Genomic DNA, 26,141 nt, shown 5'->3' with positions numbered 1-26,141 from the left:
AAGGAAAGGTCTTAATTGCTTACCTCTAAAATATACCAGCTTATGAAAGGAACCTATATGTCAGGGTTGCAAAATGGACCAACTTTAAAGATGACAAACTCATAAACAATGCAAACTCTTCCATGCTTCGTAATCATACCGCTGCGATGCCTCAACAACGTAGATTTCAAGTCATGTGCAGTAGGATCTTGAACAGCGTCTTTAAGAGATATTTTATGATATTTATTCACTATTTCCTCACTTAGAATACAACAATCAGTAAGTGTAATGGTTACTATCATTTATAGCTTAAAACAACAACGTGGAATGGTTACTTAAAGAAATAATCGGCGTTGCTTGTTTGTTTGTTTGTTTCTTCGTTTTTATTGTCCTGATGATTACAATAGATCCACAAAGTTGAAAAGTGGAACTTCCATTAAGTGGAAGAGAGTATATACACATACTTCTTTTACATACACTCATAACTACACAAGTATAAGAAGAATGTAATGAAGCTATATTCATGAAGTTCAGTTTATCTATATCTATCTATCTTTCTGTCTGTCTGTCTCTCTCTCTCCATAGATAGATAAATAGATAGATAGATAGATAGATAGATAGATGGATAGATGAATAGATGGATGGATAGATAGATAGATAGATAGATAGATAGATAGATAAGTAGATAGATAGATAGATAGATAGATAGATAGATAGATAGATAGGTAGGTAGGTATAGATACGTATCGTAGTACACAAAAGACAGAAATATTTGACTCTCTGACCTCAAGAAAAGCAGGTCATATGCCAGCATGTGGCGGGTTCCCACCAGACTTCCCATCTCCCTGTAGGGAGAGACCCTATCAGCTTGAAGTGTTCACACTATTCATCAATCTAATTGGACTGCCGGGATTTACTCCGTGAAAAGTTCTCTCTATATTTAAGAGTGACGAGTTTCCACGAGTCCGTAAAGTAACAGCGGTTACTCTGACTCTATTGTGCACAAAGTGAGCTCTATCTTCTTCTTTTTTTATTATTCCTCTTGTTAGATGGAAGGGTAATGCGTCATAAGCTGTTTCAAGCCTCTTTAGTGTCTTTTCTTTCCTCTGCTTTCATAGGACATTTTCCGCACTAGACTATATTTTATTTTTCTTGACTTAGAGTGTTTCCTAGATTTGACTTATTCATTGCCAATTAGTGTTGGTCACTCCAGTGGAAAACGTTAGTTGGAGCTCACAAATTGCCTTAGTTTGGTAGTACAGTAGTAGCATTTATGGGTTTTGTCAAAAATTGGAAAATCTCACTCGTGTGCAGTGTACTCCATGTTCTTATACTTGGAACAAAACCGCACAAATAATCGTAGTGGTTCTTTGCTACGTGTTATTCATTGCTCGTACTCCATTGCATTCATCTTTGTTTCTGATCTGATAATTTGCGACAGGCTGACCATACATGGCGCCATATAAAGCGTTATAATTTTCAGCCCTTGTTTAATAGACACCCCTCTCCCCTCGTCCTGTCCCCTATCCCTCCCTCCCTCGCCCGGCTGCCAACCTGCTATGTTTGCATTGAACGACGGCGTTACGGGAATATTGTGGCCGTCGCTGTGCGCCCTTCGCGGGACAACCGAACGTCGATGTTTACACCCCTCGGGAATCGCGGGAGCAAACAAACTCCCCCGGACGTGCCACCAACGTGCCGCACCGGTGGCCGAAGTTCCAGCGTCGAGCCGATGTTCGCGGCTGTCTCTTCCCACACGCGAACCGTAATCCCCCTCCTAATGTGACTGATGGCCTCCCGGATTCGTGACTTTTCCTTCGGAATAATGCATCAAAAGTATCTTTATTGGCCTCGGTAGAAATTGAGATCATTCCGAAGCGCATGCCACCTTCCTGTTAACTAGAAGTAAATTGTCCTTAGATTATACACACAAAGTAGGGAGGAGCTATATCATATGTACATGGTTTTTTTTTTCAACACAAGAGGTGTATATCTTCCTTGATCAAAACAAATGCTAATTGTTCTTTGCTCCTTTTCTTATTTTGTTTTTCTTTTCTTCTTTCTTGTTATATCTAAACAAGCATCAATATTTTGTCTATCCAAATATCCACTGTCCACTTCTTGATCCGTCTATTCAGATGTGCGGAAACGAGCATTGCTATTATCCTTTATCTTAACGTATGAATGAATGACGCATTCATCAATCCATACAATTACACTGAACTCCCCTCCTCCCTCTCTCTACACCTGTTCTCAGTCTAGTATTGTTCTTTCTCCCACTTAGTGTACCAATTTATCTATCTATCCATCATCCAATTGTTCCATCAATCAAATCCATCATCGTGATTCATTCTCTGATACCCCATCCAGGTCTCCCAATGCCGCCGCAGGTCACGCTCTGTCCCTCTTCCCTGCCGGGTGTCATCCTAGGTGTCTTCTCCACAGACTGGATCAAGGAAGGGACCGAAATGGGTCCCTACTCAGGCCGCATCGTCAGACCGCAGGACATCCCGACTGACCGCGACAACAGGTTCATGTGGGAGGTAATATGATGTCACGCTGTTGCTGCTTTCCACTGAGGATAAGGGCGTATAGGGAGAGTGGGATGGGGTTGGGGAGGGGGGAGTAAGGGAGGGGATATGTACCTACGTGCCTGCAAGAAATCACCGATGAGTCCAGAGAATTTCCGGCGAAGTGTCGACACGGTTGGTAGAGGAGATCAGAGAAATATGCATCGCTTTGAACATGTTTCCTGCATGTGTTATTTTTTGTTCGCTTGTTTTGCTTCGTTGATTTTCTTTTCTTGCCCTGCGGTAACATCGCGGTTACTTAACAAACAAGTAGCGGTCATTTTTCGATGCACCACATATAGTTGCAGGACCGATCGAGAATATGACAATGCATCAACATGTTTGTTACTGGATCACGTCTATTTTTTTTTCTCTCTCTCTCTTCTTCCCTCCTTCTCTTATTCTCCCCTTTGCTAATGACTGCGCCGTTGACAGGTCTTCGACGACGAGGGAAGACTGGTCCATTTCGTGGATGCGTCGGACGAGGCTACACAGACGTGGATGTCGCACGTGAACTGCGCGCGGAACGAGCAGGAGCAGAACTTAGAGGTCTTTCAGATGGGATCGGAAATCTACTACCGAGCTACAAAGGTGATGCACCTGCCTTCCTGCTGCCCCACCCCCCCCCACACACACACAGCCTTTCTTTCCTGGTTCGAATTTCGAGACACATTCCAAAGTTTAGATTGAGATGGAACTTTGATTTGTAAAAGTAATTGATGACTATGGCAAGACAATAATAATGCTAATAATGACGATGATGATAATAATAATGATACTACTACTACTACTACTACTACTACTACTACTACTACTACTACTACTATAATAATAATAATAATAACAATAATAATAGTGATAAATTATGGTGATGCGAGAACGGACTGATGAGATATCTTTGACAGTAAGTAGCGCCCAAGTGCGTGGAAGCGAAATTTGTCCTCATTTTATTTTTGAATACCATGAGGTTTATGGAAATCTTATATGATAGTTTTCTACTTCTGAACTTCAGCGTTGGGCAACTTCCCTTCAACTTCAACTTCAACTTGTTCTTTTCCTTTTGATTCTTGTCCATGCAGACTATTCCACCAGACCAAGAGCTCCTGGTGTACTACGGGTCATCGTTCGACCTGTTTCTGGGCATCCCCTGCGGGCCGCTGGTTCAGGAGCAGCGCACAAAGCCAGCAACAGGTACGGTGCCGATTGTCACTTGCCGGGTAGGAAAGGGGGGAAAGAGGACACGAGAGACCCGGTTGATGGATGACTTCACTACGGCGAGGTGAAGGGGTGGGGCTAGGCGAGGGTGAGAGGGTGCGGTTGACGGACAATTGAAATCGAGAGTGGCAGCGCTTTGCTGCCACCAGATGATTTGAGGGCGCGACGTATCATTTTAAAATTTATTTGATTTTAATCATGATGAATAGAAGGACTCTATTAAAGGGCTACTGTAAAGAGATTTTAGACGTGAATATGATCTAAATGGGACCGCATAATTGCCGATTTCTATATCTATTGATATTCCAAATATACTGCAAGTTGTTCGTATTTCTTCACTAAGTTCTTCATACAAATTCATTCTGTCAATTCTGTTGTAGGGTCCTATAAAGGTATATGGACTGTTTGTTGATAGGGTTTGAGTTTTGTTTTTGCTTTTTTGTTTGTTTGTTTTTTTCAATTCTACGTTTTTCATCAACATTCGAGTTGAACATGATCGAATCGCCAAAACAAACAAATCCACAACAATGGATGAAAACAAAAGCTGGAGGCAAACAAAAAAACTACGATGCAATACTAGGTTGATTGATGTCAGATTAATTATCATGATCAACTTTCTTATCTCACTCGACGACAGATTGAGTTTGCAATATCTGCGAGTGGTAGGAATTCTCTCGCTCTAGAAGTAAAAAGACAAGATGGATGGAGGAAACAAAAACATATATATTGAGGAAATTCTACGAAACCAAGTAAAGAAAAGATAGACTAATAGATGCAGTTGTATACAAATTCATACAAAGATAGATCGATAGATAGATAGATAGATAGATAGGCATATATGCAGATATATATATATATATATATGTATATATATATAGATAGATAGATAGATAGATAGATAGATACACGTAGATAGATGGACAGATATAAATAGATATATAGATATAGACAGATAGATAGATAGATAGATAGATAGATAGATAGATAGATAGATAGATAGATGATAGATAGATATGGATAGATAAATAGATATGGATAGGTAGATAGATAGATAGATAGACAGATAGATAAATAAACGGATAGATAAAAGAGAGATAAGGTGAGATGAATACGAAGACAGAGAGAGAGCGCGAGGAAACGGGAAAGACATTAAGTGGGAAATATAATAGACTTGCATGATACTGAACAGAATCCCATAATTCATTGACCTTCCATCTGTATTATACAGCTTTAGCTCATATATCTTTTTTTTTTCTTTTCTCCATCTCTCTGTTGGTGGCAGAAGATTTTCTATTTGTTCTCCATTGATAACCGGCGACCCTTTGTACCCCCAGACAATGCCCCCTTGCATTTATAAAATATTGACTTTTGATGACATATCCCCATTCTAGCGGCTCTGCGTTTGTTTGTTTTGGGTTTTTCATTTCTCACCATAACTAATGACATACAGTGATATGATATTAGAGCATATTTGCTTTGGCTGCTATAACAAAGCTTGAAACTTTCCCCCCATCTAGCGGATGCGGTGTGGGTAAAATATGCGTAGCGAAGGGAAGATTGATAGATTTCGCCATTTTTCAGTTCTTCGCAATAAATCTAATTCATCTCAGCTAGCCCGTAGTCGATGGGTTTATTCAGTTACACTGTATATGTCATGCACGCGGTCAAACCCATTACCAGGTGCCAAGGGTTTCGTTTGTTTTCACACCTACTGCAAAAGCACACACACGTGATATAGATAGATAGATAGATAGATAGATAGATAGATAGATAGATAGATAGATAGATAGATAGATACATACATACATACATACATACATACATACATACATACATACATACATACATACATACATACATACGTACATACATCTGTACATAGAAAAATAGAAAGATACATACAGTAGATAGATAGATAGATAATGAATAGATGGACAGATAAATAGGTAGATAGATAGATAGACATATAGATAGATGGATAGATGGATGGATAGATAGATGGATGGATAGATAGATAGATAGATAGATAGATAGACATAGATAGATGGATAGATAGAGATGCATACACTTCAAACATTCATTAACACATAGGTGTCCTACATACACGCTTATACACAATCGTTACTGTTTTTCTTGTCCATCTCGCATTAGTTGTCATCTCCTTTCTGTAGTTATTCCTTCCCTCTCCCTCCTTCGTCCCTCCCCCCCCCCCCCCCCTCCCCCCTTTCTCATCACGTGACTATTGAAAAAGCCTCTCAATTTTCTTTCCGTCCAGCAGAAGAGACGATGAGCGAGCACCCTCCTCCCCCGGCCACGACCGGCAGTAACTCGAACCGGCTGCACTGCGTGGTGTGTCGGCGCGGCTTCAACTCGCGTAGCAACCTCCGCTCGCACATGCGCATTCACACGCTGGAGAAGCCGTTCATGTGCAAGTTCTGTCACCGGCGCTTCAGCCAGTCATCCACGCTAAGAAACCACACGAGACTACACACAGGTCAGTTTCAAGCCTAGCCCGGCTAATTCCACCTCTATTATCACAAATATGACTTTATCAGTAGCAGCAGTGGTAGTAGTAGTTGTAGTAGTAGTTATAGTAGCAGTAGTAGTAGCAGAATTACTAGTAGTAGTAATAGTAATAGTAATACATGTAGTAAGTTAAAAGTAATAGTAATAGTAACAGTAATAATAATAGTGATAGTGATACTCATACTGATACTAATACTAATACTAATACTAATACTAATACTAATACTATACTAATACTAATATTACTATACTAATACTAATACTAATACTAATACTAATACTAATACTAATACTAATACTAATACTAATACTAATACGAATACTAATACTAATACTAATGTCAACAGATAGTAGTAGTAATACACTATAGTAGTAATAGCAATAGTGATAGTAAAGTAGTAGTAGATGTTGTAGCAGTAATACAGCACTAGCAACAGAAGCAGTGATATCATAGTTATCATCATTATGATTATCAGTAACATCATTTTTCTTGTCATGTAGCAACAGTATATAGCAGTCGTAGGATGGAAAAAAAAAGTTTCCGCAGATGGAGATTGTTGAGTAATGTTGATGTCAATCACAATCGTCAGTACTTGTATCATCATCATCATCATCATCATCATCATCATCATCATCATTATCATCATCATCGTCATCATCATCATCTTATATACTTATATATCATAATCTTGGCTTTAAATAATTTTTTAGCCACGACCTACTTATCTTGAACCTCGGGTGACATCTACATAACAAAACAAAACAAAAACAAAACAAAACAAAACAAACATCCAATGAGATTACATGCACATATTACCATGGCAACAAGTGGTTGTGGGGAGGGGGAGGGAGTCCTGTGAAGATTTCAGTACTGTAGTGTTCTTCTTCGCGACTTTATAACTAAGTCTGGACATATAGGGGTGGAAAGGGTACCCCCCTGCTCCGTGTATCTCCCCTTTCTCCAGTCATTCCTCATGAACCTTTGGTAACTTACAATTGGCGTTCAGGGTAATAGCTTTGGAATTACTCTTTTAGTGCAGATTACCTCTAAATTGAATCCTGAGTATGTGTGTATGTAAGTGTGCGTGTGTATTGGTGTATGGGTGTGTGGGTGCGTTACTGGAGATCGCATCATCGTCCGCCCGACGGCAGTAGATTTCAATCGGGATTACGAAGCGCACACAGCTGCGGCAAAAGAAGCCTTTCCAGCGGAGGAGCGAACCGATGGCTCCCCGGTGGATGGAGTCCGGTAAATCCCTCCCAGCTACCCCTCTCGGAGCTTTCATTCCTATCGTTTATCTTGGACAGGTGTCATATTATTAACACGTTTCAATCCATTTAAAGCCCAATTTCTTACCCCTCTTGATAAATTGATTAATCCGCAATGCTCCCGGCACTGTTAGCATGACCTCTCGCACTGGCAAGTGCGCCTGATCTTTCCCTCCACCCAACTAATTATCAGTGGTCAAGTGGCGCGCAGTTGGGATTTTGCAGCTCGGAGTGATCGGCGAGAGACATCCCGTTTTTTTCGGCGAGAAAACCGCCTGTCTTAAACGCGTCACCGCCAAATCTTTACCAGCATCTGTGGCTTTTATCTTAGTTTTATCGTGGTCTTATTTGATATCATTGTGTGGCGTGGGGCTGGGGGAGGGACACTGAGTCACGCTATTTTTACTCAATTAAAAGATCGTAACGTAGTAATACCAGTGAGGTGGGATGCACCTCCCTGACAGTACTTAGTTTTTCAGCTCACAAATCAGGACAGTTTGATAAATGTACCATAGAATTTACCAGCTCGAAAATATCAAAATGATGCATAATGCGCCACACTACTCGAAAAGATGGGAGTCAAATTATTGGTACAAAAGAATGGGAAATTTAGGTACAGTCTAAATATATCAATACTTAATGAACTTTTTTTTTCTTTGTAAAGTTATCTAATATGACCATTTACTTGCGTCTTTACGCGGCCGTATATAGCATTTGTTTTGTACGTGTCCTCTCGGCCAGGCTGTTGTGTAATCCTTCCTTAACGAAACTCTTTGATTAACTTTTTTTTGCAGACTTAAAAACAAGGATATGTTTTGTAAATGACGTCACAATTTGGAGTCAAAGTGGCTGTGATGATTGACCAATAGATGACGTCACTTTGCACTGTGTGCTAGCATTTAAACGGTCACAAATTTGTTTGGGACGTGTCATCCATTTTGCTTCGGTGCAAACCAATATCTTGCTTTTATATACTCAGTGCATTTGCCATGGGAAATTGCACAAAAGTTGGATAAAATCATCAACAGGTTGGACGCATTTTGGAAAGCGGGGGGGGGGGGGGGGCTCTTTGGACTCTTGTGACGTTCCTATCGGCAACTCGTCGGTCCAAAATCAACGCTGTTTTGAGATGGTGGTTCCATGAGTGTTAAGCTCTCTTGTTTCTGCTCTGACGGGACTTTAATACGACGGTGATTTTCTGACCACTTCGTCACCCTCTTTTGAAAGGAGGTCAAAGGGCCGAACGTAGAGGGACGAACGTTCGCCGCTGTCGGCCAAGAGACCATAATAACATAGTAACAAAGGCCGAAACAAAACAGGCGCAAACTCGAGCTGGACAGAAGCTAGGACACGCATTGATGAAGGGGAGGGGTTAAAAATGGTTAGCACTAACAGAAAAACAAAGCACGACAAAACAAAACAAGAGAGGGAGAGGGAGAGGAAGGAGAAAATTGAAGGAAAGACGAGTTAGTATTAACCCTCTGTGGGATTAAAAAACAGGCTGCCACCAGCTCTAAAACCACTCTAATCCGAAAGGACACGGGTTTTCTTACGGCACGCGACGACCTCGCCCCGCGGCTCTGCTGGCGAGTCGCTCGTGACTGTTCGCTGGTCGAATGTACACCAAAGCTAATGAGCCGTGCTCTTGGAATAGTATTTATCCAAAAATTGTGCGTACCCTCACCCCACCACAGAAAAAAAGTACTGTAAGAATATAGACAGGTTTCCATCCCCTTAATAAATGTACATTTCTGGTGAGCAATTTGAGCGTAGGGAGTTTGACTGTTTCAATTTTTGTGGTCAGTAACCGTGTCCAAGTAGTCGCTCAAAACTATCCGTGCCTGTTTCGGTCATTGTGGCAAATATTCTTGACAGGTGCCACGTACAGATATGAAAGACAAAAAAAAAAAAAAACAACTCACCGTCCTAAGCTCTCTCTTTCTTTTTCTTCATTTTTTCATGCCCTTCATAGATACGAAAAGTATCAATACAACTATCAGACTCGTTAGAGTATTGTTGATACCAACACAAATGCCTTTGTTGTAACGTAGTATGAATTCGCCTACGCAAAAATCGCAGTATAATATATGTCCTGCATTATAATTTATCTTGTGTTTTTGTTTTCTTTTCAGTCCTTATAACATGGTAAGACGTACATGAATCAAACTTTTGGCGAATTGCTGAGCCCTTGGCTGTCACAGGCATGACATGAAATCACGATTTTCAGTCAAGCATAGTGGGCCAAACATTTCGAAATAATTATATAGATATCACTCAGTTCGGATTCAAATAAGTAAAGTTAAATAAGATGCTGATGATGTGCATGATGGGAGACCGCTTTTAGCCGTTTTGGGTCGACTCGGTCAACTCGGGAGGCATTTCGCTGGACCACAATTTCTCTACAAGCCAGGAATAACAACAGCCCCAGATGATGAGCTCGATAGTGATGATAATGCCGCTGTCAACCTCAAGTAAAGTCCTCTTCTTGTTTAAGTTAAAGGGGCTGTACAGTAGAGGTGGGGATTCGTGTTTTTTACATTCCTAAGTGAGATAATAAGAAACCTCTTATGAAATATGAAAGAGCATGTAATTTCAAGAAGGATTCAACATTTATTTGATGTAAATTGGTTTTCAAATGGCTGAGATATCCAAAAAAGTGATAATGATAAAAGACTACAGGCCATAACTTTATTAGGATCTTTTTTTTCACCTTGTTTTTGGATATCTCGGCCACTTCAAAACCGATTTTCATCAAATAAACTTTTGATACCCCTTAGAATTGCATGCTCTTTGACATCTCATAGAGTGGTTTCTGAATATTTCGCAAAACGTTAAAAGCTAAATCCTCACCTCGACCAGAACTGTACACACCCTTTAAGCTTAACTAAAGATAGAGGCTCCGAATAAACAAAACAGTTATTGTTTCAGCACATCTGGACTATAGAAATCATAAAGATTCTGCAGGTCTTGTAATATCTCTCATATTTTTCTCTCATGTCATCACGGAACAGTCATAATGATGATAGTTTTATGCAAATCAGATGAGAAGACAACGTCATCTCCTCATAACTATACAATATCTTTATATTCTTCTCTGCACATCGAACTTAACTTGAAGGGGAGTTCGAGTTGAAGTCTTTCATCTTCGTCAATGTCATCTCCGTGGCCGCTGTTCCTGAAGACGACTTCACTGCGCCCCTCCCTCTCCCACATATAGGCCTTTTTTTTTTGGTACTCTGCTAAAACCCTGTCGTGAAAGTTTATTCTCTTGTTGTATATACTCTTCATTGATAGTTCATCTATCCTCTCCCCTCCTTCCTCCTGTATCGCTCCCCTTCCCCTCTCTCTCTTCCTTCATCTGCTTTGTTGTCGTCCCGTCATCAATAACTGACCACTGATGCGACTTGACAGGCGCCCACTCTTTTCCCCCTGAATCTGGTTCATCCCACTTGACCTCCTGACCCTATCCTTCCATCGTCTCTCCATTTCCCTCTCCACTTCTATCTCTCTGTTTCCCGTTCTATCTATCTGTCAATCCATGCAGATAGTGATATATGAATATGTACATATATATTCATATGTTTATTCGACTTCATCTTTTTTCACAAATTTATCTTATTTCTTTTTATTATCCTCTCACATCTTCCGTGTATCTGGAAACTGTTTCAATTGATCATCTATCAGTGGAAGACTTAAGTTTTTCTCTGATCAATTTCGCATCAACATATAAAGCAATGATCTTTTGTGGTCTATAGGCATAAGAATATAATAAGAATGTTTAAGCCATTCATAAAGTGACCCATAACCCTTTGAACGGGAACGGAATTGATATCACAGCAAAAGAATTTGGCGGTCAGCTGAGATGTCATCCACGCGCCTTTCTTTTGTCTGGTGCTGACCTGAGGTCGATAGAAGTGACCGAACAGACAGTCCCGACTGAAGACGGGCAAACAATGACATGGTCAACGCCCACGTGTCGGTCGGAACACTAACCCACTCCCTGCGTGGAGAACGCTTTCAAGTTGTGCCCTGATGCCGACCGACAAATGCCCGACCGCCGAGTCTGGACAATAGTAGCCACCGCCCCTCTGGCCAGTAGATCACCCACCGGCTTCATTTGGCGGCAGCGGACAATGATGATACTAAATCGCGAGAGAGGAAATATCAATTCAACTCGCAGAAATCCAGTTTTGATTTCAGGCCATTCATATAAGAGTACACTTTCCTTCAACAAAAACAAAAACAAGAACAAAACAAAGTGACGGCGAGAAGAAATTAAAAGCGGAAAGAGACAGAAGAAAATAATGTTTGGGAGGGGAAAACACGATCTTGTCAGGCGTTTCGGAGGAGACCAAGCCGAGAGTCTCCTGCCGGAGGACACGGCCAGACAAACGAAATTAGAACAAGTAGGACAGCATGCTCGAGGGAAATAGTATACAATTATGTTTCCATACGTGCGATGCACTGGTTTTTGGAGGAGGAGGAGGAGGAGGAGGAGGAAGGGGAGGGGATGAGGAGGGGGAGGGGGAGGGGGAGGGAAATGTAGAATACTACCATTTGTTGAACGTCAAGATCGCGCACGGAGCTGGTGGCAGATTGATGGCAGTCCCGGCGAGAAATCGATCCGGCGAAATTGGAAGAAGAGAGAAAGAGAGGAGAGAAAGAGATAGGGAGGGGGTGCGTGAGAAGAGAAGAGACAAAAAGAAAAGAGAAGAAGAGGAAAGGGGAGAGAAAAGAATTGAAAAGGGGTTGAAAAATACACGGGTATCATTTCCTCGGGAAAATAAAGTCACAAAACATGCCGGCAGCTCTTCCGTCACTCCGGTACCTGTGTGTGTTTTTTGGATTTGTTTGTTGACGCGGACAGTTGTCCATTATGAGAGGCGGGGGGAAAGCCGTGCGAAGGTCTGGTGTCTTTTTGTATCAGGTCAGATTTTGCTTCCAGCCATCCTCCTTATTATTCTCACTGAAACCAGAAAGCACTGATTAACCTGCTTTCTTGAGGGATATAGCGCGAACGACTGCTCAAATTAATTACAGTTCCCGAGTTATTATTATCAAATCAACTAATCGTGGCAGATCGAAACATCATCTCACTTGAGGAGTTACCCTCCATTTAATCCAAGTCCTTTGCAACATTTTGACAACGATCTTCAGCTCGGCCCCTCCCATATAAAAATAGAATATTAAACAGTGTTAAAGAGAAACGCAGCGAAGAAAGAGCCGTGGAACGCAAAGTAATTACCTGATTACCGCAAATTCGTTTGAACCAGTTCTCAGATGTAGTAATGGGAGCGGACAACTCTGAAGAATAACAAGACTTCTTTTGATGTCTAAATGTGATTCGGAGAACACCAGAAGGTTGAGATGTTGCGTATAGGCTTGTACTCTTTAATTTATTGTGTCATACTAAGAACATTCTGCCCTAATTGAAAAAGCACAGAACCATGTTTTATTTGCTTTTTAACAGAGAGTCATGAAATTGCATAAAGTGAATCCAACGTAAGTTTTCTCCTTGGTGGAAAGTTATCAAGTATATTTGTAACTGCTCGATGATGTGTTCACTATCCCTGCACCATAACTATAATAGCTGACTATCGAAAGAAAGATGATATATCTTCTTTTAACTGACAATGGTAGCTATTGAAAAATACATTTTCATTTGTATTTGGTATTATTTCGGAATCAAAAACATCTCGCCTAACAAAGACATATAGGGAGAAAATCGAATCCTTCAAAGCATTAGTGTCGCTGAAATATGAAAGGACCTGTCAAACAGAAATGATTAGATATGAAGTGGTTCCAGTGATTTGCGGTTCGCCACACACCGCAAACCTCCCGCCACGATACGTTCAGAAAACATGAAATGAAGAGACTTTGTACTCTAATTGTCACTGCTATCATGTCGGGGTTTTTCTTTCTGATTTTATTTCCTCCACAGGCGAAAAACCGTATCGATGCAATGTCTGTCACAGTGCGTATTCGCAGCTTGCCGGTCTTCGCGCCCACCAGAAGAGCGCTCGTCATCGACCACCGGTCTCGAGCTCGACGATCACTTCGATTCCAGTGTCCATCCAGCGACCGCCCCTCCAACCCGTGCCCCACACCGTCCCCGCCTACAAACCGACAGAGGCGGGCAAGCTATGAGCAGTCGGTTCTCTAACACACCTGCGGTGGAACGTACGCGCCACTCGGTTCAACCCCAGAGGAACTCAACGTTTCGACGGTTCAACGGATGAGGCATGAACTATCCATCTAGGCGGTTGCAATACATGTACGTGCGAAATGTCAAAACTTACGACGAACTGTTGGACCAGCGGGGAAATTTTTGTATAATAAAAGCTACAAAGCCGATCGTGACAACATAAAGCGAGCGTGTCTGATGAGAGAAGTCAAGGATTCCATTCAGGTCTTTCGCCCTTCCTTCCGTTAAATGCACGTGTGAATTGCCCGTGTCGTCACTCAAGCGTCCGCCGTGGTTGGGTGGGCGAACATTGTGGTGGAAAGAAAGAAAAAAGGTGGACAGTTTTCCGCTCTGATTGAAGACATGAAAAGAAACCTAGAACGGATTTGGTGTCGCGGCAATTGGGCAGATATGGTTTTTTAACACCTATATTTTCATTTTTGGCGAAGAGAAACCTTCGGTGCGTGCCTGATATATAGATTTCCGCTGTGAACATTGCGTCAAAGTTTGCATCCCCAGTAAGAAAGAGAGAGCAGGTGTGTATAGTTTATTGAATGACTCCTTGAAGCCATTTTTCTACGCTCATATCAGTGTTCTATATGTTGCTACACTGCACATGCACTGAACTGTAACAAAGGGGACTTTGATATTTTTTTTTCTGCGAAGACGGAACACAACTGTCGATTGCCAGTATATATTTGACCACTGTGTATTTCCATGTATATAGTTATGTTGGATGTAATTTATTTTCATACTGTATACTGAGAGAACTTAAAGTGCAAGATTCCATGATGAAATGGTAAAGTTGGACGATCAGTTTTTTGTTTTTATTTCCATGATATATGTGTAATGTATTTATTTGCCCCGATATGAGACATTCCAGCGACTTGATTCGCTTAATTTATTTCTTTCATTTAGTTTTGTTTTGAGCTCTGCGCATGCGCCGAGCATCGACTCATGCGTAATGACTGCAATCAAGTATAGAATAAGCAAGCATTATATTATATATAAGAAAGTGAATCGTTCTTTTCCTTTTATCTTGTTTTCTCTGTATATTTTTATATTATTGTCTATATTTTGTTGGCAACGGGTCAACAATGTAGATACACAAGATTTCATATCTTTCTACATAAACCCCAGATCATGTTGTCTGGTGAACATATTTTTGTGCCAAGATTAAGAGGCATCATGCTACTTAAAAAATAAGGCTCCTCTCGATTCGAACGCCTGTAGATCCAGATGACGGTTTCGTAGAGTTTTTATCGTTATTCTTATCATTATCATCATCATCATCATCATTATCATCATCATCGTCATCATCGTCGTCATCATCATCATCATCATCATCATCATCATCATCATCATTTACGCCCATGGAACAATCCCTGGCCAAAATCGTCACTTAGTATACTTTGTATGGCATGCGAATTATGTTTGTAATGTAGTATGGTACAATGCATTCTTTATTTTGTTTTTATTCGATGAATGAGCTAATGATATCAACCGACACCAGTTTTGCCAAGGGTATTCTGCATGTCAACGATACTTAGTGACTCTGATATTTAGTGAGCATCTTCATAATCGAGTTATTGTGTGATTGATCACAATGATACAAATGTATATCATTTATTGTAATTTATTGCAGCCACTCAACTGAAATTTTGTATAGAATACTCTTTTGAACACGTACTGAAATGCATATTTGGATAAACATTCCAGGTTTCTAGTAATTTATTGCGTCAGGTTTAATCAATGACATAATTATTAACATATTGCTTGTTAAATCATGTGCTCGGAATAATGTGAAGTTTTTACATAAAGTTATGTCGATATTGTGTAAAGTTTATGATGTGCTGGGCGTTTGACGATAAATTGACGATAATACTCCAGTTTTTCTAAAGAAACCCACGTATGGCTAATTTCAGGCTGAATTGGAACTGTCCTTGTGATATAATGTAAACACGCACTTCAGGGTCCTTACGCAAATGAATCATGTGTAATAGTCAGCTGCAATGACTTCGCTAAGCTATGCATTGTTGTAAACAAACAAACGAACAAACAAACAAACAAACAAACAAACAAACAAGTTTTGCTCCTAAAGCAAGAGAACAATAAGCAGTTTGTCTACCTCTACAAATGAAATTTGTAAGACTGCTGGCCGGAAAGCAGAAGATGACGGACTCGAGTCCCGTGGTTCTTTTTTTTTCTCCGAAATGTTTGTTTATTGTAGATCGGCAGACGCTATCTTAAAAGATTCATTTGTAGAGCAGACAAATTGAAAGAACTCCACACCTCAAGTTTTGCTATCATTATAGCAGCAGTCAACTTCACGACAGTGTAACCACGAAGCTCCATGGTGTAACGCAGGGTTTGTTTGTCAGCTGTTGTTTGCAGATAATATAATACACATCATGAGCATACCGATACGATACGGTAAAACTGAGTATAGCCACGTGACTATTTCTTACTGGTCTATCTTCCATGTGGTCTGACAGATCACATTATTCTTCAAGCATGCAAAACGTCGTGACGTTTGTAAATGGGAGTACTGTACGACCTTCCAGTCTGATCGAAAACTTTACACCCTAGAGCTGTGAATTCTTTGTAGCTCGACCGCACAGACAGAATTAGACAGTAGGGAAATAGGATTACACCTACATGTACTCGCTATTACCTGATTCTGTGTGCTCTTCCATACAGCTATAGCTTTCGTTTAGTATTCGCGAATTTCTCATGTTAAAGGCGTATTCGTGTATTCTTAGAAGTAGGTCACCCAAGAAGATGAACCGTTCAATACAGTAGTTGAAAAGGTTACGGTACAACAGTTGACCCCTTCTCTGCAAGGGATTTTGGACAGTATTTACAATGTCACGGGGTTTTCTGCGCTAACCCGTATAATCAGCAGTCAAAGCATACAAAGGGGTAAGGAAAGTTTTTCCTGCGAGTTTAGGGCGCATACAACTTTATATATATATATATATATATATATATATATATATATATATATATATATATATATATATATATATATATATATATATTTACCAATATCATTTTTCCTTTAAGGATTGGGTTGAGATATCAGTCCAGACACAGGAATTCTAGTAATTTAACCATTAAGAAAACAAATACACAAATCTCTTAAGAAAATAGATTTGCAAAGCTTTATCAGAGTTTGTTAAAAGAGAGTTTTACGCCTTATCCAACCAAAATATGCGTATTCAAGAAAATTACTCTATGAATGAGAGAGAGAGGGGAAGATAGAAAGAGAGGGAGAGAGAAAGAAAAATACTAGTTGTTTGAACGATGGATCGCTTGCACAGGTTCATTGATACATGTACTTCTTTTTCGTATCATTTATTCGAATTTCGTTCAATGATGCACAAACTATAATGTATATTCACTCTAAATCAGTAGGGCCTATGTAACAGACAAGTTCACGCACAAAGCAATGGGAGGTTTAGAATGCACACATACACACATGCTTTGATCTCATCTTTGGACTGACCTCGTATGTATAACAATGACCCTAACCGCCACCACCACCACTCTGCACTCACACATACTCTACACACACGCACACACACAATCAGATGCGTACTCCATGAAATGAACAAACCCGCAACTAGTCGCTTGGCATTAATTGCAATACCGCCATCTCTTGTCAGATACTTTATAATTTTTGTTCAGTTTTCATGCCAATTCATTTCGTACACATTCCCGGATTGGGAATATCCTGCAATAAATGATTTGTATTCTTGCTTCAGAAACCATCTTGCGTTGGCTCCTTTTACTTCGTCTTATTTCGTTTGCTTCCATTTTGTTTTCCATTCTCATGAATACCAATGTGAATAATACTTTCCTCATTACATGTACAACAAAAACAGTAATAAAAAAATCCTACAAGCTTGTCTTTTACGTGGGTTCCTCTTTGAACAATTAGTTCCATAATATTGTATATGCATATTCTTTTGTTGTAATGCATGGTACATTTTGTTTTCTTCAAATCTGAAGCGATAACAAACATGTGTTACATGTAATTTAAATTGAACTGAATTGAACAAGGCACATCACTACACGACAAAATATACTGACTTTTATTTATCTGCATTTGCATTTACTATGATCTTTCAAATCAAAACAGAGCAATCTTAGTATGAAGGATTCTTGGGACAAGAGAATTTGAGGTGAGTTGTTACATTAGCAACAAAAAGGAAAAATTAGAAAAAATATATGTATATCAATATCTACATTTTTTTCTTCTTCAAAATTGGAAGTACAGCAAAAAAGTACATAATTTTACAAATTGTGTTAAAGGGATGAAATAGTATTAGTGGAGATGAGAATTCGGCTTTTAACTTTTTGAGAGATATCAAGAAACCACTTATGAAATAGTACAGACCATACCATTCTATGAGGAATTCAAAGTTTATTTGATGAAAATCGGTTTGGGAGTGGCTGAGACATCCAAAACAAGGTAAAACAAAGTGATTGTAATAAAAGGTGGGTCCCACCTTTTGTTAGGATCGCTCTGTTTTGGATTATCTCAGCCATTTCAAAATGAATTTTCATCAAATAATCATTGAATTTCTCTTGGAATTATATGTTCCTTCATATTTCATAAAAAGTTTCTCATCATCTCCACAAAAAAAAAAAATCAAAACCTGAAGTTCGGTCTTGGCCAAAAACTACAGGGCCTTCGGTCCCTTTAAACACATAATCAGACCTCTCTTCCTCCATTGTATTCATGTTAATACTTGGTGAGCAGCATATGTATCTGCTGTAAAGGTTAGGACAACAATATTATTGTCTTGTAGCCCCCCCCCCCCCCCCATCATTTCAATAACACATTTCATCCTTTACATATCATTCTTATTTGATTTTGATTTGATTTGATTTGATTTCAACATTTCTCTTTTTTTAACACAAGAATATTATATAACACAATGTCAGTTGAAAAAAAACATTGATTCATACAGTGACATGCTTGCAAATTGGTAAAACATTGACTCATACACAAGAAATCCTGTACAAAGATTACTGGAACCAGAATATTGTATTTGTTACAACAGATGCTAAAAAAATCCCAAACAAAACAAACAAACAGACACAACAAACAATAGGACTAAAAGGAAGAATATGCTAATTCGGATGACTTTCATCGAAACCATGACACCACTGCTTTCCAGGAGGTATAAGAATCTCGTGGAAAAGTTGAAATCTCTAGTCAAATATGTCTCAGCAGATCTTTCTTTGCCAATCCAGAACGTAGTCAAACCTGTTTATAGCAGCCACCCAAGAGAGAAAAAAAGTGGCCTCTACAGACAGGTGGCCACTATACATAAGGTCTCTGATATTTCATGTGCATCACACACATGTACATGTATATATTATCGTTGTAAACTTGCACAAGTATCTATACTAATGCTATCACCTGGGACAATAATGGCATTGGCAGCATTGTATTCAGTTGGTACTTCTAAAGAACATAATTATTTTCGTCATTCTTACTGCTTCCATTGATTACTACTCACATGATCATTCTGTTGCTTATAATGGTAATAATAATAATAATAATAATAATAATAATAATAATGATAATAATAATGATAATAATAATAATAATAATAATAATAATAATAATAATAATAATAATAATAATAATAATAATAATGATAATAATAATAATAATAATAATAATAATAATTAGTGTCCTATTTACCCAGAGTAGCCTCTTCAGTGTTGCCACTGCTCTACCAGAAGGCCCTGCTATCATCATTACCCTAGCATTGCCAGGTACCCATTTATACACCAGGGTTGAAATGGACACAGTGGGTAAAAACATCTTGTCAAAGGACGTAAGCACAGGGTGGGATTCAAACTCGGGTCCTCCAATCAGGAGTCGTGAGTCTTATCCACTATGCCACAGCGCCCCCATGGTTTCTGATCATCATCACAATTGCTAGCTGGATACATTTGCACTGTTTACATGACATACATACAACCCTTTAAGGGTTTTAGCTTTAATAAAGCTAAAACAACTTCTCAGAAGGGCTAAAAATTCATCTTTCACCATTTGGAATTTGCTTGCTAAATATCGAAAGGTTCTACAGTACTAAGAAACTTATCTGGTCAGGAGATTGATTTGTTTTGGAGCATTTTGAGATCAAGAGTTAAATAGTTTCAGAAGTAGTACTTGGATTTTATTCGATGGAATTGTGCCCTGGCAATAGTACTGAATTGTATGTAGCTAATAAGCTGTGTGTGATTCAATTACATGATGCATACCGCTATGGCCCAATATGTGTAATTGATTTAATTGACTATAAAATATCACAGAGCAACCATGATCAGGTATGCTCTCAGACTGTGATACTTCCTGTGTACTTTTTCTTTTCTTTTTTTTTTTTTTTTTTTGGGGGGGGGGGGGGTAATATTTCACATTTTTGTCATTACTCAACTGATATGGTGTTAACACAGTGTTACGTCACACATTTCATGTGCATATGTCTCCATTCCAGAGCCAAAAATCAAGTTTATGCAGTAAAAAAAAAAAATGGTAATAATAATAAATAACACTTGTATAGCACTTAATACTGACGTTTCTAAATCATGTTTTTCCCTTCATGCTACCAGACTAGATTCAAAGTCATGAAATGCATTCAGTAACCCTTCCAGGGTGTTCCACCCCATGAAGTGGCAATAAATTCAATTCAATTCAATTCCAAACTGACGAATAGTAAAGTTACTCAGGTGTTTTAAAATACTGATCACAAATGACCAACTCTCAGAGGATTATAATCATGAAAGGCATGCATGCATTGCACAAAATTACAACAAAACTTCAGTAGTTTTAAGACAAGTCACATTTCATATCAATTCTTTTATCTTAATCAACACCAAATCCTTGTATGGAAGCCATATTGCATTCATGAAGGAAACAAGATATTCACAGCTAGAAGAGATATTGTTCTAACATCGTACTACTGTCAAATACTGGTAGTATAATAAATGATGTAGATTTGTTTTTCATACTGATAAGCTCTTGTCCTGATTAATGATGAATACTTTTCATTCATCTCATGATAACAAATATAACTATGACAATGGGTACTGACCAGCTAAATGACCACGCGGCCAACAGATTGCCGGCAATCTGACCGGTCACCATATGAAAATATTCTGGGTTGTTCTCTGTAATGACCAGTGCAAAGTCGCAGTCACAATCAATAAAGTCTATACACATACATATGAACCGAACAATATATAAACATATTTTTGGCAACCAAGTATGGGACACAAATACACACACACACAAACACACACACACCAACACTTGGCCTATTTGAGCAAGCCTAACAGATGAGGTTTAAGTCAATAATATATAGAAAGATATCATGTGTCTGGTTTCACAGAGCAGTCAGATAAGTCTGCTGCTGCTAAAATTGAGAAAGAAACCAAACGTACATGAACTGATGAAGGCCAAGTTGAAAATGAAACAAAAGTGTAGGTACTCTCAGAAACTGTCGAATACAACATGCATCTTCTGGTACCCTGGCTGTCTCATATATGTCTTGATCTAATGGAAGAATAGAGTGTCTTCTTTTATATGCCATGCGTGTTGCCAAAAACAAAACAAAACAAAACAAAACAAAACAAAACAAAACACCATGGCAGAGCTGTCTTTTACATTTCTTTGTTCTGCAGGATGCTCCCTGATTGAATAACATTTCTAACAAGACTAGAGGATATGACAGCCTTGCTAAATTGGAAGTCACTGTTGCCTACTGAAATGCATGTGACATGCTGGTATCTCTGATCGACTTGGAACCACCAAGACTCTTGTTGTTTGACTGTTTGGCAGCCATGCTGAGGACCCTGTTTTCAATACCTCATCAAAGAGGAAATAATATATACTGTGACAAAATTGGTATAGAGACACCCCTCTCAAGATAATGGACCAACCCAGGGTGTGCAGTGTGTGTGCACACGAAAGTGTGTACGGGGTATAGACGATGTCAAGGGACACACGCAGCGGGTACAAAGGTCCAAGTGCAAGAGGTATAAAAGGACCCTGCTCGGAGAGGGAAGAGTGAGATAGATAGTTGGAGAGTTAGAGTTAGAGTAGTAGATAGTGAAAGTAGATAGCCAAAGAGCTGTAGGGAGAAGGGCTCTGCCCTGGGGTGTAGATAGAGCTGTTTGGGAGATATGTTTTCCAAACTTTCGGGTGGCTTGGCTTGCTATCGCACACATTGCTTGTATCTTTGCTTGTAATACCGCCTTCTCGGAGGACGACTGCACAGGCTCTGCTTAATAAACACACAGTAACGGTATGTTATTCTCCATGACTCAGTCTTTGATGTCAACTTTGTAGTTGTAAGCACTGTCGCTGATTGTCTGCTGTGCGATGTTTGTTTATGGTTAGTGATGTGCGGAGTGGAGAGTGAGGGTGCGCTGGTAATGTGCAAGATCACAATATATTTTTGTGAAAATGAGCCTACAATCAACCCCGTAAGGCCAAAATTCGCTACAAATGGTGGCAGCGGTGGGATCTTTATACATTACTGATATGCTCGAAATGTACCTCAGCTCATCTCGACCAGGATATGATATGGAATTGGAAGTGCTCAGAAGTGAAGCAAAGTGCTCTGAAAGATGCCTATAGATGGCTCTAATTGATGCAATATCACAAGTGGTGTGTAGAGTGAGCTACCCCAACGTCAGAGCTCAGTTTGTGAGCTAACTCATTTGAATAGCTCAAAGTGCAAGAGTAATAATTTGTGAGCTCATTTGGCAGCTCAATTTGTGAGCTGGAGTGATTAGCTCAAATGGTAAGCTCATTTTGCAGCTCAAATCGTGAGCTCATTTTGCAGCTCAAATCGTGAGCTCATTTTGCAGCTCAAATTGTGAGCTCATTTTGCAGCTCAAATTGTGAGCTCATTTCGCAGCTCAAATTGTGAGCGGGATCCCATAGCTCAAAATTTGAGCTGGCTCAATTTGTGAGCTGGATGACAAAGCTCAATATGCAAGCTCAATTTGTCTGCTTGTTTTGACAAGCTCAATTTGTGACCTCAATTTGTCAGCTTAATTTGCGAGCTGAAATAGGGAGCTGGAATTATGAGCTCGATTTGCTAGCTCATTGTGCAAGCTTGATTTTCAATTTTGGTTTACAGGATCAAATTACTGACAGCTTGTTATCTAGTGAGTAGGGTGCAAAGTGTGGTGCCCTAAATCCCCTAATGGACATCAATGAATTTGGAAGTGTTGATTTATGTTTTGATTATTGGATGGATGCCAAAATGTGTTTATCAATGTAAGTCGGTAAAAGTGGACACTGTGTGATAGCCAATAATCTACTTGTCTGATGTGTTCCAAAGTTGCTCATGTTGTAAAGTTCATATGATTTGAAACAAACATGGACAAGAAAACAGGGCATGTGGAGGAGCTTGAGAGGGAATTGGCTGAACTAAAAGAAAAGATCAGTCAGTGTCGACTTGAAATAGAATAGCTGGAGTGGTAGAAAGTGCAAGCTCAGGAAGAGTTGGGAAGGAGAGGTGGTACTGAAATGAACCCAGAGTGTTCAGGAGGAACCGTGGGAAGTCCACGACGGCCTGACACGTTGACACAGGTTCAGTGTCATGACACGGACTCTGAGGATAGATTCAATGTACCTGGTACTCCCAATGCTCAAAGAGAAACTATTGGACTTGGTTCAAATGCGTCGACAGTTCCAATGGGTAGGAATGTTACTTTTGCACCACAGCAACAGCAGTTGTTCCCTATTTCATCGACTCCCCAAGATTTGCATGTAGCGCAATTGGACCTGAACAAATCAATGCTGCCAGAATTCAATCTGCACCCAATGTCGACCATGATGTCCCATGCTCCACATGGCATGCAAGGACATGTTAAACCACAGCGACCTCTTTTGGTACCAGACAGGAGCTGCTAGCCCTCATTCCTGGTCTGAAACAATTCAGACAGTATTTGTATGGTAGGAAGGTGAAGGTAAGGACTGACCATGCCTCTTTAAAATGGCTCCTCCACTTCCGTAACCCAGAAGGGCAATTGGCTAGATGAATTGAACAGATCGCCGAGTATGACATTCATATCGAACACAGACCAGGCAGGAACCACTCCAATGCTGATGGACTGTCTCGCATGAGATGTAAGCAGTGGAAGACAGGAAGAGGAAGACGATATTGGAATCCTGAACACTCAACTTGCAACTCCCTTGCAGGAGCAGGTAGGATCAAGAGTCAGAGGTATCGCTACTCAACCGTCTATGAGCACAGCAAACTTGCGAGAAGCTCAGCTTGCTGATGATTCCATGCAGTGGATAATAGAATTAAAAGAGAAGGACCAGGCTAGGCCAGAGTGGGGAGAGATTGCACAGAAATCAGCAGCAGTGAAAACATACTGGGCCCAGTGGAGCCAGCTAGAAGTTAAAGATGGGGTACTATGTCGTCGATGGGAATCCGACGACGGGAGAACCATGAAGAGGAAACTTGTTATGCCAGAGAAGCTCCGGAAGGATGCTATTAGGGATGTGCATAACGGCCCGTTGGGTGCACACCTCGGGCAGAGGAAAACGCTGGCAAACGTGAAGAGTAGATTGTACTGGAGCGGTATGGCTGCTGATGTACGTTCGTTCATTAGAATGTGTAATTTGTGCGCAAGAAGGAAAACCCCTACTAAGCAACGCCGAGTGCCACTACAATAAGGGTGGGTATGACTGCCGTCAATGTAATTATTCATCAACTAAGTCCAGTAATCTAAGGAGGCACATCCACCATGTGCATGAAGGTCTCCACAGCCGAGGCAGGAGCAGGTCCCCCCAATCACCACGGCGGACGCCACGACCAACCACCACCAGATTGCCAAGTGAGAAACAGGGCAGCCCGGTATCAATCTCTGTGGACTGCTCCCCCATTTCGACGTCGCCACCGATGACGGGAAAACCCCTGGCAATGATGCTCCACGAATTAAGTAGTGTGGAACCAGACCCAGGCAGCTCTTCCGATGAGGATGGTTCCCCACCACCAGCCCTACCAAAGCCCACCGTCGACGACTCAACCAGCAACCAAATACCGGGTACAGATTCCTCGCCAGAACTAGATGATTGCCATGATATGACAACGGGAAAGCCGATGAGAATGCGTGTGAGAATAAAATTTTAGTATCCACTGTCGAACACAAAACGATCAAGTATTTTTCTGGCAATATTTGTACTATGTATTAAGCGATTTGAAACAACTCATACATATCCAGTATGTGTACCAGCCAACTGGGATAAGTCAGTCCCATGCAATTATGGAATGAAAGATTAAGGGAATATTTTATTGTTTCTTGGTTAATTATAAGGATGAGGTCAGAAACCAGTCGATGATATGTATGGTAATTTTTCAAAGAAGATAAGCACAAACAATGATTGATAAGGTACGCCAAGTAATGAAGAGGGCCCTTGTATTGTTTTTATTACACATAATCTTGAAGAAGGAAAAGAAAAGAAAAACAAAAACAAGTTGTATTCATGTGGATATTTCATATCAATGTATTGGTACGACTGTCCAAGTGTGGTAGGTACAATATACATGACTTTTGCCAAAGGAGGCTATAGTGACAAGGAAATAGACATTGTCACTTATTTTGTACAAATTTTAGGTTAATGAATGAAGTATGTTAATGTATACTTCGGCATTTTGCTTGTTTTGATATGATTCAATTTATATGTTATTTCGCTTTGAACCTTGATGTTGTTTTCCGTGAAAGAGAACAAATATGATATTATACTGTGTTTTGATATGTTTAAGATTAAGTTGTTATGCGGTTGGGGCGCATTCCTCGACAGTTAAACGCAGACTATTCATCTTACTGACACAGTGTGTGATTCAAAGCATGGTATTCACATTATGCCATTGTACAGTACATAAAAACTCTTTGACCAAAGTTTATTTGCAACTTATGAGGGATGTAATTGTATTTTTTTTTTGTAAGACTGATAGACCGTTTGTGGTATATCTTTGCATGGAAAGTACGGCATCTTGCCTATTTTTATAACAAATTGAAGTTGAAATATTTCATTTAGGTAATCTGTGAACTTGATCTTGCCTTTGGTTGTTATGACAATCGAAAAAAAAAATGCAATAACAGATGCTACTTGCTGTAAAGGTTTACTAAACATTCAACTTTGTAACCGCGACAGTATTAAGGTTAAGAGACATGTTACCTCAGATGTTCATAATTGCTGTCTTCATTATGTAAATAGATGAGTTCGAGTTTCTGTTGTGTTTGTGTTGTTTAATAAGTAATATGAGTAGTTATACCTACTTTTGCTTATTACCTCTTTTTCATGTAATCAATTGTACTTACGTAACAGGAATCGTATTCGAAGAGGA

General features: G+C 39.8%; 1 protein-coding gene across 1 annotated transcript in view; it reads left to right on the top strand.

Annotated features, from left to right (window-relative positions):
- LOC139743973 (PR domain zinc finger protein 12-like) overlaps window positions 1-13,706 on the top strand; it is a 31,845-nt gene extending 18,139 nt beyond the window's left edge. Inside the window, exons 2-6 of the mRNA XM_071654443.1 lie at window positions 2,350-2,522; window positions 2,985-3,140; window positions 3,629-3,740; window positions 6,043-6,258; window positions 13,501-13,706. Coding sequence (XP_071510544.1) covers window positions 2,350-2,522; window positions 2,985-3,140; window positions 3,629-3,740; window positions 6,043-6,258; window positions 13,501-13,706 — 863 coding nt within the window. The remainder of the gene's footprint in view (window positions 1-2,349; window positions 2,523-2,984; window positions 3,141-3,628; window positions 3,741-6,042; window positions 6,259-13,500) is intronic.
- The last annotated feature ends 12,435 nt before the right edge of the window (window positions 13,707-26,141 follow it).

This window comes from Diadema antillarum, unplaced genomic scaffold (assembly GCF_040938485.1).
Source record: "Diadema antillarum isolate AM-2024a unplaced genomic scaffold, OU_Dant_1.0 scf00000035, whole genome shotgun sequence".
In the NCBI taxonomy this organism is placed as follows: domain Eukaryota; kingdom Metazoa; phylum Echinodermata; class Echinoidea; order Diadematoida; family Diadematidae; genus Diadema; species Diadema antillarum.
The sequence above is the reverse complement of the archived record's forward strand: the minus strand, read 5'-3'. Positions and strand labels throughout refer to the sequence as shown.